The sequence below is a fragment of the Alosa sapidissima genome, chromosome 15, assembly GCF_018492685.1.
Source record: "Alosa sapidissima isolate fAloSap1 chromosome 15, fAloSap1.pri, whole genome shotgun sequence".
Classification (NCBI taxonomy): Eukaryota; Metazoa; Chordata; class Actinopteri; order Clupeiformes; family Clupeidae; genus Alosa; species Alosa sapidissima.
In genome coordinates this window covers 24,582,914-24,595,561 of record NC_055971.1, presented here as the reverse complement: position 1 = coordinate 24,595,561, position 12,648 = coordinate 24,582,914, and the positions used below count along the sequence as shown (strand labels likewise).

Sequence of the window (12,648 nt, the reverse complement as noted above, 5' to 3'; positions counted from 1 at the left end):
GTCCCCATAGACAATATACAGTATCTCACCCTTCACAGCATTTCACATGCACAAAGACATACACACTTACATCACAGTTGGCAAATAGTTATGTATCCCTTATACATCAAATGGTGCCCCCTAGTGGTCTGCTGTGTGCTAATACTCACATTAGTTTCTCCAGTTTGCAGTGGGGACTCTTGAGGAGGTCTGAGAGGTGCTGAACTCCAGCATCATGGAGATCATTGTCACTCAGATTCAGCTCCTTCAGACTGCAAGAGACTGAGCTGGCAGCTGATGCTAAACCAGCACAGCTCTTCTCTGTGAGGGAACAACCACTCAGCCTGAGGGTGATATAATGACATCTGATTACTGCACTTATTTCAACCTATAATGCAGGTAACACAAATAATCAACCTCACACACATAATACGTAATGTACTGCATATATACATGTTCCATTTCTTATACTGCTTGCCAAATCTCTCAAGGTAAAATATTCAAGCAAATAAGTTACGGCCAATTTTTGACCAATTTCTCAAGAAAGCACTTAGAGTAAAGATATGAACTACTTGTTTTTGGGTTTGTGTTCAACAATGCCACACAAACATCTGCACACACGCATACTGTATGCAAAGTGTCTTAAATTCACACACATTAATATGACAAATTTAAGCAATAAACCCTGAGAGTTTTACACATACACACACACGCTCATACATGAAACATGTTTCAAATACACACACATAAACTGAAGTTCACCTATAATGAGCCAAATGTGGTCTAAGGGTTACCTCAAACACAAAATGTACACATACTCAAACACCTATACACACACCTATACACACATGCACACACTCACACTAGCTTTTCCCATTTACAGTGGGGATTCCTGAGGAGGTCTGATAGATGCTGAACTCCTGCATCATGAAGCTCATTGCTTCCTAAGTTCAGCTCTTTCAAACTGCAGAAGGCTGAGCTGGCAGCTGATGCTAAATGAGCACAACTCTTCTCTGTTAATGAACAATTCCCCAACCTGGAAAAACATAATGACATATCTCATTATTAGTCTTACCTCTGCCAGTGAAACATATGGACATAAACAAAACACCTCTTGTGTGTGATGTGTCATGTCAGAGGGTATTGGTGTCATATTTTTCACATTTGCAGTAAGTATATAAGTATAAGTATAGTATATATACTCTTTTGATCCCGTGAGGGAAATTTGGTCTCACACACAAATTAGTGAAACACACACAGCACACAGTGTACACACAGTGAGGTGAAGCACACACTAATCCCGGCGCAGTGAGCTGCCTGCATCAACAGCGGCGCTCGGGGAGCAGTGAGGGGTTAGGTGCCTTGCTCAAGGGCACTTCAGCCGTGCCTACTGGTCGGGGTTCAAACCGGCAACCCTCTGGTTACAGGTCCGAAGTGCTAACCACTAGGCCACGGCTGCCCCCAGTAGTATCCTTATTTACAAGAGCCTGAAACAACTTGATGTCCGAAGTGGTGGAATGTGAGAATTTATACAGGGTTTTCAAGGTCAGTTAAGTTAGCAAACTAATTGAGCAATGATGGCAGTAAGTCAGCACCAGGTCCATGTGGACAGCAACTGAGTGATCTACTGTAGGCTATGCTATCACATCATTACACACACTTGCTGATAACTGTGATTATTATACGGTTCTTCATAATGCTAGTAGAACGCTCCATTGACTTGAATGGGACTTGAATGGGATTTCCCATTTGTTTGATTCAAGTTCATTGTGTGTTGCGGACTATTTGTTTCTCAGCAAAAGCCGCGACGCGGACTTATTTTCCGATAATGACCAGCGTTCTATACATTATCCCTTACGTATGGGGGACTCTGTGTCAAATTACAATGAGTCAGAATATGGGGGGCCTGCTGCCAACTCAGGGTGACCCCACAGAGATAATGACACTGTCAATCACCTATTATTGTGTAAATTACTATATCCTTCATTTCACAGCTAACCAATTACAGGCTACACTCAGACGTTTTTGTGTAATAACACTCACACTAGATTTTCCAGGTTGCAGAGGGGGTTCTTTAGAAGGTCTGAGATATGCTGAATTCCTGCATCATGAAGTTCATTATGACTCAGGTTCAGTTCCTTCAAACTGCAGGGGGTGGACCTTCCAGCTGATGCTAATGCAGCACAGCTCTTCTCTGTGAGGAAACAACGAAACAGCCTGGGCGAAACATAATGATTCCCAAATTACCAATTACATATTATGCTGATAGATTCCATGATGCATATTTACATGGCCACACTAACATATAAACACACAATTATGAATAATTGAAATAAATGAAAATGAATATACATTTAAGACAGTGGTTGTGTGAAAATGGAGAGTAGGATAAAGATCCCTAACCCAGTTTATGCTAAGACACGGGCTCAAGATTTGGCACACTAACTAGGCTACCGCTGAAGAGGATGACATCATGTGCTTTTGAATTAGCTATTGTCCTCTTGCCCGGATTCCTGGCCTGCGTAGCCTAGCGACCCACTACTTGCCCTATGACAACTAATCTCTATGGACAATTCATTCCCTACACTGGGCTATTTCAATTTTCTGACACTAAATAGGATTCATGCATTATCATACTGGTTATGTAACCATCCTACCTCCTTGTAACATATACCTCAGGTGGCTTTAAACATCATACACCTGACTAACCTATTAATTTATCATGTATACAGACCTTACTGCCCTGTAACTGACTCTAGGTAGATGGGTCAGGCCCTTGACTCGTGGTTCTGCTCAATGTTTCTTCCTATATGTATCTCCAGTTTTTAATCACCCCTGTTACTCATGGGCTCTCCCTGAATGTGAAAACACTGTGAAACACCATAATACATGTGTATTGTTTTGGCGCTCTATAAGTGAAATTAAATTGAAATTGAATTAGCTATTGTCCACGTCGGATGGTAAACATGAGGGGGGTCTTAACTGTGATGTTTCTATGGAAGTCAGTGGAAAGGGTACCCCCACAGAACACTCACACTAGTTTCTGCAGTTTGCAGTGGTGATTGTTGAGGAGGTCTGAAAAATACTGAACTCCTGCATCACTGATGTTATTTTCACTCAGGCTCAGGTACTTCAAAGAGCAAGAACTTGTGCTGGCAGCTGATGCTAATGCAGCACAGCTCTTTTCTGTGAGAGAGCAGTGCTCCAGCCTAGGAGAAACAATGGAGCATTTGATTAATACATTCACATTTGCCTATACGATACACACACACACACACACACACCAAATTATACTATCTAGTTCACCAATCTACATTACACTCACACTAGTTTCTCCAGTTTGCAGTGGGGATTAATGATGAGGTCTGAGAGATACTGAGCTCCTACATCATGAAGTTGATTGCCACTCAGGAAAAGCTCCTTCAAACTCCAGGAGGTTAAGCTGGCTGCTGATGCTAAAGCAGCACAGATTTTCCCTGTGAGGGAACAACTCATCAGCCTGGGAGAAACAAAATCACATGACTGATTATTTATTATGGTTGTGGCTAAAGCCTGAAAAGAGCCCTATGAGCTGGTATTATAGCAACAAAAAGAAATACACAACACACTCAGACTCAACACTGACTCCCAACCAACTATTTCCATTTGTAGTTCCCTGATGGTGGACCAACTTACCAAGTGCTACCAGAACAGGGGCATCCCTCTCTACCTTCAAATAGCTCTTAAAGGTCCAACTCTTCTGAGAATACCTTCTCTCCTAACAATTTTATCAACCCAACACACCTAAAATGCACCGATCATTCACTTCCCTTTCCTCCCTCTCTCCACTTACACTTTACCTATATCTCCTTCGACAACACTTTAAACTTCTGCCTTCTCATAGACTAATAGTACTACTATAGAAGTATTTATTGTTGTTAATTGATTAATTGTTACATAGGTCTCCTCTGCAATGTAGTTTGAATGTTATTTATCATCAATCAATCAATCAATCAATCAACCAATCAATCAATCAATAAAATCATCAATCTAGGACAGTTTGAGTAAAACAAAATCATCATTCAAGGAAAACAAGTGTATTTGAAACACTGGAGAAACCTACCACTCAAAGATTAAACCTCACTCCCAATAGACCTCTGAAGTTTGCCTACGAAAAAGAACCAAAACGGCCATCTTTGCCCATATAAGGAGATCCGTTTAGCAAAAATCTAAGTGTGCCACCTTCACGGAGATCACAGTTTCCACTCGAAGGCAGAGGACAAAAGTGTGTTCAGGAAATCGTCTGCATTTCAGACTTTTTCTTCCCCGCGAGAGTTTAACAGGTGCGATAATGCAAAATCCCCATGTTATTTTCCCATAGGAAAAATCGGCAGATACCGGATGTCAAAGATGGTAGCTTTTTTGTAGGCGAACTTCAAAGGTCTATCCGGGTCACAGCACCAATGTAACTTGCGTTGTGCAACATTACCTCTACATAAACAGCCAACATACACAGCCAAGATATACACCTTCTACCAGTATTGTACTTACATAACTGATGTGGATGCTGCGACCACTGGCAGTAGCTTCTTAAAAACTTCATCTGGACTGAGGAGCTCAGTCAGATCTTCCTCTGGGGTCTTTATATACTTCTGCAGGTCAAACTTATCCAGCTGCTCTTCTGACATCTTAAACTCAAATTTCCTAATCTTCCATTCTCCTGGTAAAAGCATGACTACTGAAAGACTCTCTGAGCTCCTGTCAGTGTACTCCACTACAGCATGGTTATTCAGCTCATTCAGACAATAGAACAGGTTAATCCTTCTGTATGAGTTGTTCTGATCTCTGATCTTCTGTTTGATGTACTGGACTGTTTGCTCTGAGCTCTGTGATTGGCTTCTTGTCAGTAGATGAAGGTGCCTTAAGATATTCTGATTGGACTCCAGTGAGAGGCCCAGAAGGAAGCGGAGGAAAAGGTCCAGGTGTCCGTTCTCACTCTGTAAGGCCAGATCCACTGCAGCCTTGTGTAAGTCATGAAGTGTTGTAGCTCTGAACAGAGTACAGAGCTGAGAGGTTTGCTGTTGGTCAGGCATGTTTCCTTCTCGGTTGTTGAAGCACAGGAACACATATAAAGCAGCAAGAAACTCCTGAATGCTCAGATGCACAAAGCTGAACACCTTAACCTGGTTAAGCCCAGCCTCTTCTTTGAAGATCTGAGTACATACTCCTGAGTACACTGATGCTTCTGTGATGTCAATACCACACTCTCTTAGGTCTTCTTCATAGAAGATCAGATTGCCCTTCTCCAGCTGTTGGAAAGCCAATTTCCCCAGTTTCAAAATCATCTCATCATCTCTTTCTTTTCTGTCTGTGTACTTGTCCTTTTTTATGCTAGTCTGAATGACCAGGAAGTGTGTGTACACTTGTGTGAGAGTCCGTGGTATTTCTACTTTCTCTGATTCAACTGATGTTCTCTCTACAACAGTGGATGAAATCCAGCAGAAGATTGGAATGTGGCACATGATATAGAGGCTCCTGGATGACTTCAGGTGTGCGATGGTTCTGTTAGCCAGGTTCTCATCTCGGATTCTTTTGCTGAAGTACTCTTCTTTCTGTAGGTTATTGAATCCTCTTATTTCTGTTACCTGGTCCACATACTCATGAGGGATCTGATTGGCTGCCGCTGGTCGGGTTGTGATCCACAGGAGAGCACAGGGAAGCAGATTCCCCATGATGAGGTTGGTCATCAGCACATCCACTGATGCCGGCTCTGTCACATCACTGCACGTTGGGTTGGAGTGGAAATCTAGAGGAAGTCGACACTCATCCAGACCATCAAAGATGAACATGATTCTGTGTCTTGAATTGGTGAAGATTTCTTGAGATTGTATTTCTGGGAAAAAGATCTGAACAAGATCCCTCAGGCACATTTCCTTCTCCTTCATCAGGTTCAGCTCCCGGAAAGGAAGAGGAAATATGAAGTGGACATCTTGATTTGTTTTTCCTTCAGCCCAGTCCAAAATAAACTTCTGCACAGAGACTGTTTTTCCAATCCCAGCCACTCCCTTTGTCAGCACCATTCTGATGGGTCTGTGTTGTCTGTGTGTGGATTTAAAGATGTCTCTGATGTATCTGAATGGTGCAGTCCACCTTTTACTCCGGTTGTTTCCTTCCAATAAGGGCTTAAAGATATCACTGCATTTGATTGGTCTGCCTTGTGCTCTTTCTATCTGGGATGCTCTCTCTATGTGCCTGACCTCATGTTCATCATTGACCTCTCCTCCTCCCCCCTCTGTGATATAGAGCTCTGTGTATGTCTCATGAAGGAGTTTGGTTTCTCCCTGATGAGGTATTCCCTCAACCAAATGCTGAAACTTCATCTTCAGTGTGGATCTGAGCCATGCATTCTTTGGTGTCCATCTGGATCTACAACAGAATCGCACACAGACGCCTCACTATCTACTATCACTAGAGGGTGCTAAAAACACACATGCTCCTTGGGGGTGCTGAGGCTCATAACACTCACGATGACCCACCACCATAATGGAGGTCATTTCTCTGATAAACATACAGTAACATATTATGTAAACAAATTGTGAACACTCAAAGAGTGGGTATATAAATGTCTATAAACACTGACAGACATCAAGATTGACTGAAAGTGGAGTTTGTTACAGATCACACACTGACACATTGATAGTGCCAACCCAGTCTCACGTCTGAACGTGTCACTGTCACGTTAATTAATCTATTGGGACGTGTTGTGTAACACGTTTCCTTGTTAAAAAACGTGTTGAGCACGACGTAATTATCGTGTTACTATCACGTTGTATTTCGCTTTCAGCCAGAACCACGTCATCTGTCAAAAAAGCCCAACCCAAAATGGCGAGAATGTTATTTGATGCTTTTGACGTGCAGTTTCATACTCTTAAGCCTGCTTTGAGTTGTGGGTTAGAAGGAGCCACCTTCTAGCTAGCAGTTTTAGAAGGCTGAACCCCAGAATCCAGAAACAAGAACCGAGCAGGGACGGAGAAAAAAGAAGAATCCAAATGGGAAATGAGGTGAGCCTTGCTACTGCCGCTAGCATGATCATTTTGCTAGCAATTGAGCAAAACATTTTAAAGTTGATTTAACATGAAATAGTAGCCTATGCATGGGCAATACTGTGAATTCAGAGTAGGCTTGCACAACTTATAATTTAGCTAACGTGCATGATGTAATGTTACGTTAATCTGTAAAACAGCTGTTGTCTGTGTAAATTAACATTGTAGCCTAATATTGTTAGTGTGGGCTACAGCTAACAGCTGGGAGGTAGCCTATCAGCCAGGCATGTATAATCGATAATCATGATGAACGTGAATAGATTTTGTTGCGAAAACGCGCATTGTTTTAGGCCACATATCAGCTATAAAACAATTGTATTCTGATACAGCAGTTCTCCAGATGTTAGATATTCACTTATATTATAATATAATTTTGTATTTCTTTAACCTGATTAAGAGAGGAGTTTAATTCAATAGAGAATTGCAATGTGTGTAGCCCATAATATTAGAGAGATTAGGCTAGATTTAGATTAGATTCAACTTTATTGTAATTTAAAAGAGTAGGCTACAGGTACAGAGCCAATGAAATGCAGTTGACATCCAACCAGAAGTGCAAAGAAGCAGTTATGTAGACGATCAAGATTAATTATGTACACCAGTTAGATAAATAGGCAAGTTTTCCAGATGACATGTGTACAGTGACAGAAATAGCCTATACAGTGAATATGGAATGTGTGTCTAGCCTACAACAAAACAAATTGATAATAATACATAAATAATACATAATAATGATAATAATAGCAGTAATTACAGTAGGCCACTCGCACTGTTGTTGGTGACGTGTCTGTTTCCTATTATTCAATGCCACTCTCCTACTGTCTCCTTTACTGCCCTGCGCCACTTGCCTACTATCTTTTGCCTCTTGCCTACTGTCCAGCACAACTCGTCTACCATCTCCTATGCTGACCCACGCCACTCACCTACTGTTTCCTAACTGTCCAATGCCACAAACTGTAACATTAAGCTGACACAATCTTGCTGCACGGTTACTTATCTGCATGCAATCACTATTGCCAGCTGTTATGAGTAAACATTATATTGGGACACCAATATATTTCTGATTTCTGATTCACGGGCAGTGTATTTGCTACTGAAGAAAAGGAGAACACATAGTAATTGTTCTTGGATTGAGATTTAGAGTAAGGTTTCTATTGATCTTTTTCAGATAAGGCCTCTTCATTTTCATCTGTGAAGGATCTACATGGACTTGGTCTGGATAGCCTTTCCTGTTTTGATGAGCCAGTCGGTATGTATTTGACATTCTTTAGGATAAAAGGAGCCATATGTTATCAAAAATTCTACACCCATACTGTAGAAAAGCTTTGTTGCTGTTTGTTATTGTTGTTGTTGAAAACTACGTTGAATGCAAAGAGATGCATATGTCCCTTGGGAGGAGAGGGATGTGGATGATTGAATTGTCCAACAGACATAAAAATATGACTGTGTATGATTGTGTTTGTGTCTGTATATGATTTTTTTGTACTTGTTGCATTTTAAGCATGCTTATATACTTTACGCCATGGTGGTCTAAATTGTCTTTATTGCCACTTGCAGGGTCTAGAGGAAAAACCCTATATGAGCCCCAGGGTGAGTAGTGTATAATTACTTTATCCCAAGATTGATTTTCGTAGAAAGGTGTTCAAACCAAAATCAAACCAAAATCATAGATAGATAGATAGATTTATTATTTGTCCTTTCGGAAAATTGTTCTGCGCCATACAGTAGACAGTTAGACAAGACTGAATACAAGACGGAATTCCCCTCACCCCAACCGCCCCCACCCTACCACACTCCCACACATACACAACATCAGGGCAGAAGGCACAGACCCCACTACACATTTATAGAATGATAAAGTGCAGTTGTGCATACTGTGATAGTCCAGCTGGAAAGAAAGTGCATGGTCCTGCAGGTAACGTCTTGTTCATCAATGTAATGCTAGTTGGAATGAATTACCTACTGGCTCAATTTGTTTGGAAAGAAGGTAGCCTGAACCTCCCTGATGGCAACACCTCATATGCCTGGTGTATGGGATGTGACATATCTCTATTATTTGCATGACCTTTCTTCAACACCCTTCTTTCACAGGTCGTAGCAATACTGTCTGGTTTTTGCCCCTCAACCTTGCTGGCCATGTTAACTATCTTGCTCAGTTTGGTTTTTTTTGGTCACTGACAAAGAGAAATACCAGGTAACACAACAAAAAAGTAGCATGCTCTTCACAAATGAATGATAGAAAAGTAATATATCTCTATCCACTCTAAATTGTCTTAGTTTGCACATAAAATGCAGCCTCTGCAGCCCCTTTTTATAGATGGTGTTGGTATTACTGTCCCATTGCAACTTATTATCTATTATTGTGCCTAAGTACTTGTACTCGACTACAATCACAACATCCTCACCATTTTTAACCATACACTGGGGGGGCTGGCTCCCAGTTCTGTACTGTAGTCTATTATTATTTGCTTTGTTTTCTGTATATTTAGAAGATGACAGCTGGACCTACACCATTTCGCGAATTGATCCACCCAGGCCCTGTAGTTGGTCTCCTCGCTATTCTGTATTAACCCCACTATTGCTGTGTCATCTGCAGATTTTATGAGGTATGTAAACGTTCGAAAAACGCAGAAGAGCCCCGTATAAGAGCCCCAGTGTGATAGGCTGGTTGCTGTCATGTGACACACGCCACCACAAGAAAGCGGAAACACATTGTAGAGCCGTGTGGGGTAAGGTAAGTTAAACTACGTAAATTTAGTAAATAATAATTATAACAAATAGTTGTTTTTTGTTGTTTTGAACAAAATATAGAGATACTTATCCTGACCAAAACTCCTTCATGCTGTAAAACAGCTAGAATCACGCGAAATCAGTGCAATTTCTTAGTCAATGTCTTATAAGTGTAAAAGACGTGGAGAAATAGCCTACGTAATAATTAGCTAAATAAATCATTGTTCACTACACGTTATGGTTAAATTATTGAAATGAATGCGATGGTGATACAATCCTGCTTTTCAATTAGTTGACATGGTGTTTGACATTAAATTATAATGAGGTCAGTTTCATGTAATAAGCTATTTGTTTCTTTGGGTCTGGTTAATTGAAATTAGCAATTTCTTAGTACAATTCAATGTCTTATAATGGTAAAAGACGTGGACAAATACATGATAATTAGCCAAATAAATCGTTGTTCACGACACGTTATGGTTAAATTATTGGAATGAGTGTGATGGTGATACAATCCTGCTTTTCAATTAGTTGAGATGGTGTTTGACATTAAATTATAAGCAGGTCAGTTTCACGTAATAAGCTATTTGTTTCTTTGGGTCTGGGTAATTCATGTGACAAAAAATTCTGTTATAGGCTACTACTGTTTTTCTGAAAAACAAAGCAGTACAACATTTCTATCTCCAAAATAATGCATTGTACGCTTGTGTGTACTACGTAGTGCATGCAGCTTTCAATGTCCAAAGTAGCCTATACTGATTTTCCTGCATAAGAACTACAAATACTCCTCCAAAACTACAGTGTTGACACTTGAAGTTGTGGAGTTACATTTTAGTAGCCTATTCTATAATAGCATAAATACCCACATCGGTTTTACCTTTGTCCCACCTGTATACAACATATGTCTATGAATTGCAGTAGTGATCAAATGAAAAAGGAAAGAAAGGTGTCCTGATGTGTTGTTTAGGGATGGTCCTGCAATGTTTTCTCGACATATCTTTATGTCTTTTTTTTCTCCCCTCTACTTATGTTTTCACAGATCCTTGCTCCTGATATCCTGATGTATGGGTTGCACTTCATTATATGACTCCAACAGAACACTCACAGAAAGGAGAGTAGTATCAAACTACAAGACAGCCAGCATGTAAGCAAGGCCTTGTTTGTCCTTGTTTGGCTACTCATTTGTCTACTTCCTGAAGAGGCTGAAGCATGCTGGCCTCCTTGCTTCCATTAACAGCTGTGTTATGGAGTGCATCCTCACATCATGGTCTACTGCAGCGGTGGATACAGAGGACAATTGGCAGGTATTTTACGTCACTTTTACATTACTTTTACTGTGATTTTGCTAGATATGGTTGTCGCTGTGCTAAATATAGGCCCATATTGTAGATCGAGAAACGCATTGTACAGCTGATACATCTTGGGCTATACTATTAAGGGACAGCTGTATTGACCACCTAAATCATATATTTTCTGAAAGCCTATAGCCTCTAGATGTCAATTAATATACATTAAGACATGTCCCACCTTCCTACTGACTTTGGTGCATCATAAGGCGTACATAGGCCCATAATGTAGATCAAGAAACACATTGTACAGCTGATACATCTAGGGCTATAATATTAAGGGACAGCTGAATTGACCACCTACACCATATATTTTCTGAAAGCCTATAGCCTATAGATGTCAATTAATATATATTAAGACATGTCCCACCTTCCTACTGACTTTGACATATCATAAGGCGTATATAGGCCTATATTGTAGATCGAGAAACGCATTGTACAGCTGATACATCTTGGGCTATAATATTAAGGGACAGCTGAATTGACCACCTAAACCATATATTTTCTGAAAGCCTATAGCCTCTAGATGTCAATTAATATACATTAAGACATGCCCCACCTTCCTACTGACTTTGGTGCATCATAAGGCGTACATAGGCCTATATTGTAGATCGAGAAACCGATTGTACAACTGATACATCTTGGGCTATAATATTAAGGGACAGCTGAATTGACCACCTAAACCATATATTTTCTGAAAGCCTATAACCTCTAGATATCAATTAATATACATTAAGACATGTCCCACCTTCCTACTGACTTTGACATATCATAAGGCGTACATAGGCTCATATTGTAGATCGAGAAACGCATTGTACAGCGGATACATCTTGGGCTATACTATTAAGGGACAGCTGTATTGACCACCTAAATCATATATTTTCTGAAAGCCTATAGCCTCTAGATGTCAATTAATATACATTAAGACATGTCCCACCTTCCTACTGACTTTGGTGCATCATAAGGCGTACATAGGCCCATAATGTAGATCAAGAAACACATTGTACAGCTGATACATCTAGGGCTATAATATTAAGGGACAGCTGAATTGACCACCTAAACCATATATTTTCTGAAAGCCTATAACCTCTAGACGTCAATTAATATACATTAAGACATGTCCCACCTTCCTACTGACTTTGACATATCATAAGGCGTACATAGGCCCATTTTGTAGATCGAGAAACGCATTGTACAGCGGATACATCTTGGGCTATACTATTAAGGGACAGCTGAATTGACAACCTAAACCATATATTTTCTGAAAGCCTATAGCCTCTAGATGTCAATTAATATACATTAAGACATGCCCCACCTTCCTACTGACTTTGGTGCATCATAAGGCGTACATAGGCCCATAATGTAGATTGAGAAACGCATTGTACAGCTGATACATCTTGGGCTATAATATTAAGGGACAGCTGAATTGACCCCCTAAACCATATATTTTCTGAAAGCCTATAGCCTCTAGATGTCAATTAAAATATATTAAGACATGTCCCACCTTCCTACTGACT

General features: G+C 40.4%; 1 protein-coding gene and 1 long non-coding RNA gene across 3 annotated transcripts in view; one reads left to right on the top strand and one right to left on the bottom strand.

The window, feature by feature from the left end:
* Positions 1–12,648, bottom strand: part of LOC121684211 (NACHT, LRR and PYD domains-containing protein 3-like) — a 37,586-nt gene that overhangs the window by 10,459 nt on the left and 14,479 nt on the right. Inside the window, exons 2-7 of the mRNA XM_042064177.1 lie at positions 4,510–6,384; positions 3,305–3,478; positions 3,015–3,188; positions 2,023–2,196; positions 842–1,015; positions 150–323 (exon numbers count right to left, since the gene is read on the bottom strand). Coding sequence (XP_041920111.1) covers positions 150–323; positions 842–1,015; positions 2,023–2,196; positions 3,015–3,188; positions 3,305–3,478; positions 4,510–6,384 — 2,745 coding nt within the window. The remainder of the gene's footprint in view (positions 1–149; positions 324–841; positions 1,016–2,022; positions 2,197–3,014; positions 3,189–3,304; positions 3,479–4,509; positions 6,385–12,648) is intronic.
* Positions 6,843–12,648, top strand: part of LOC121684264 — a 26,243-nt gene continuing 20,437 nt past the window's right edge. For both annotated transcript variants that reach the window (XR_006023086.1, XR_006023085.1), the window contains exons 1-4: positions 6,843–7,019; positions 8,227–8,307; positions 8,616–8,648; positions 10,825–11,089. This is a non-coding gene — a long non-coding RNA (uncharacterized LOC121684264). The remainder of the gene's footprint in view (positions 7,020–8,226; positions 8,308–8,615; positions 8,649–10,824; positions 11,090–12,648) is intronic.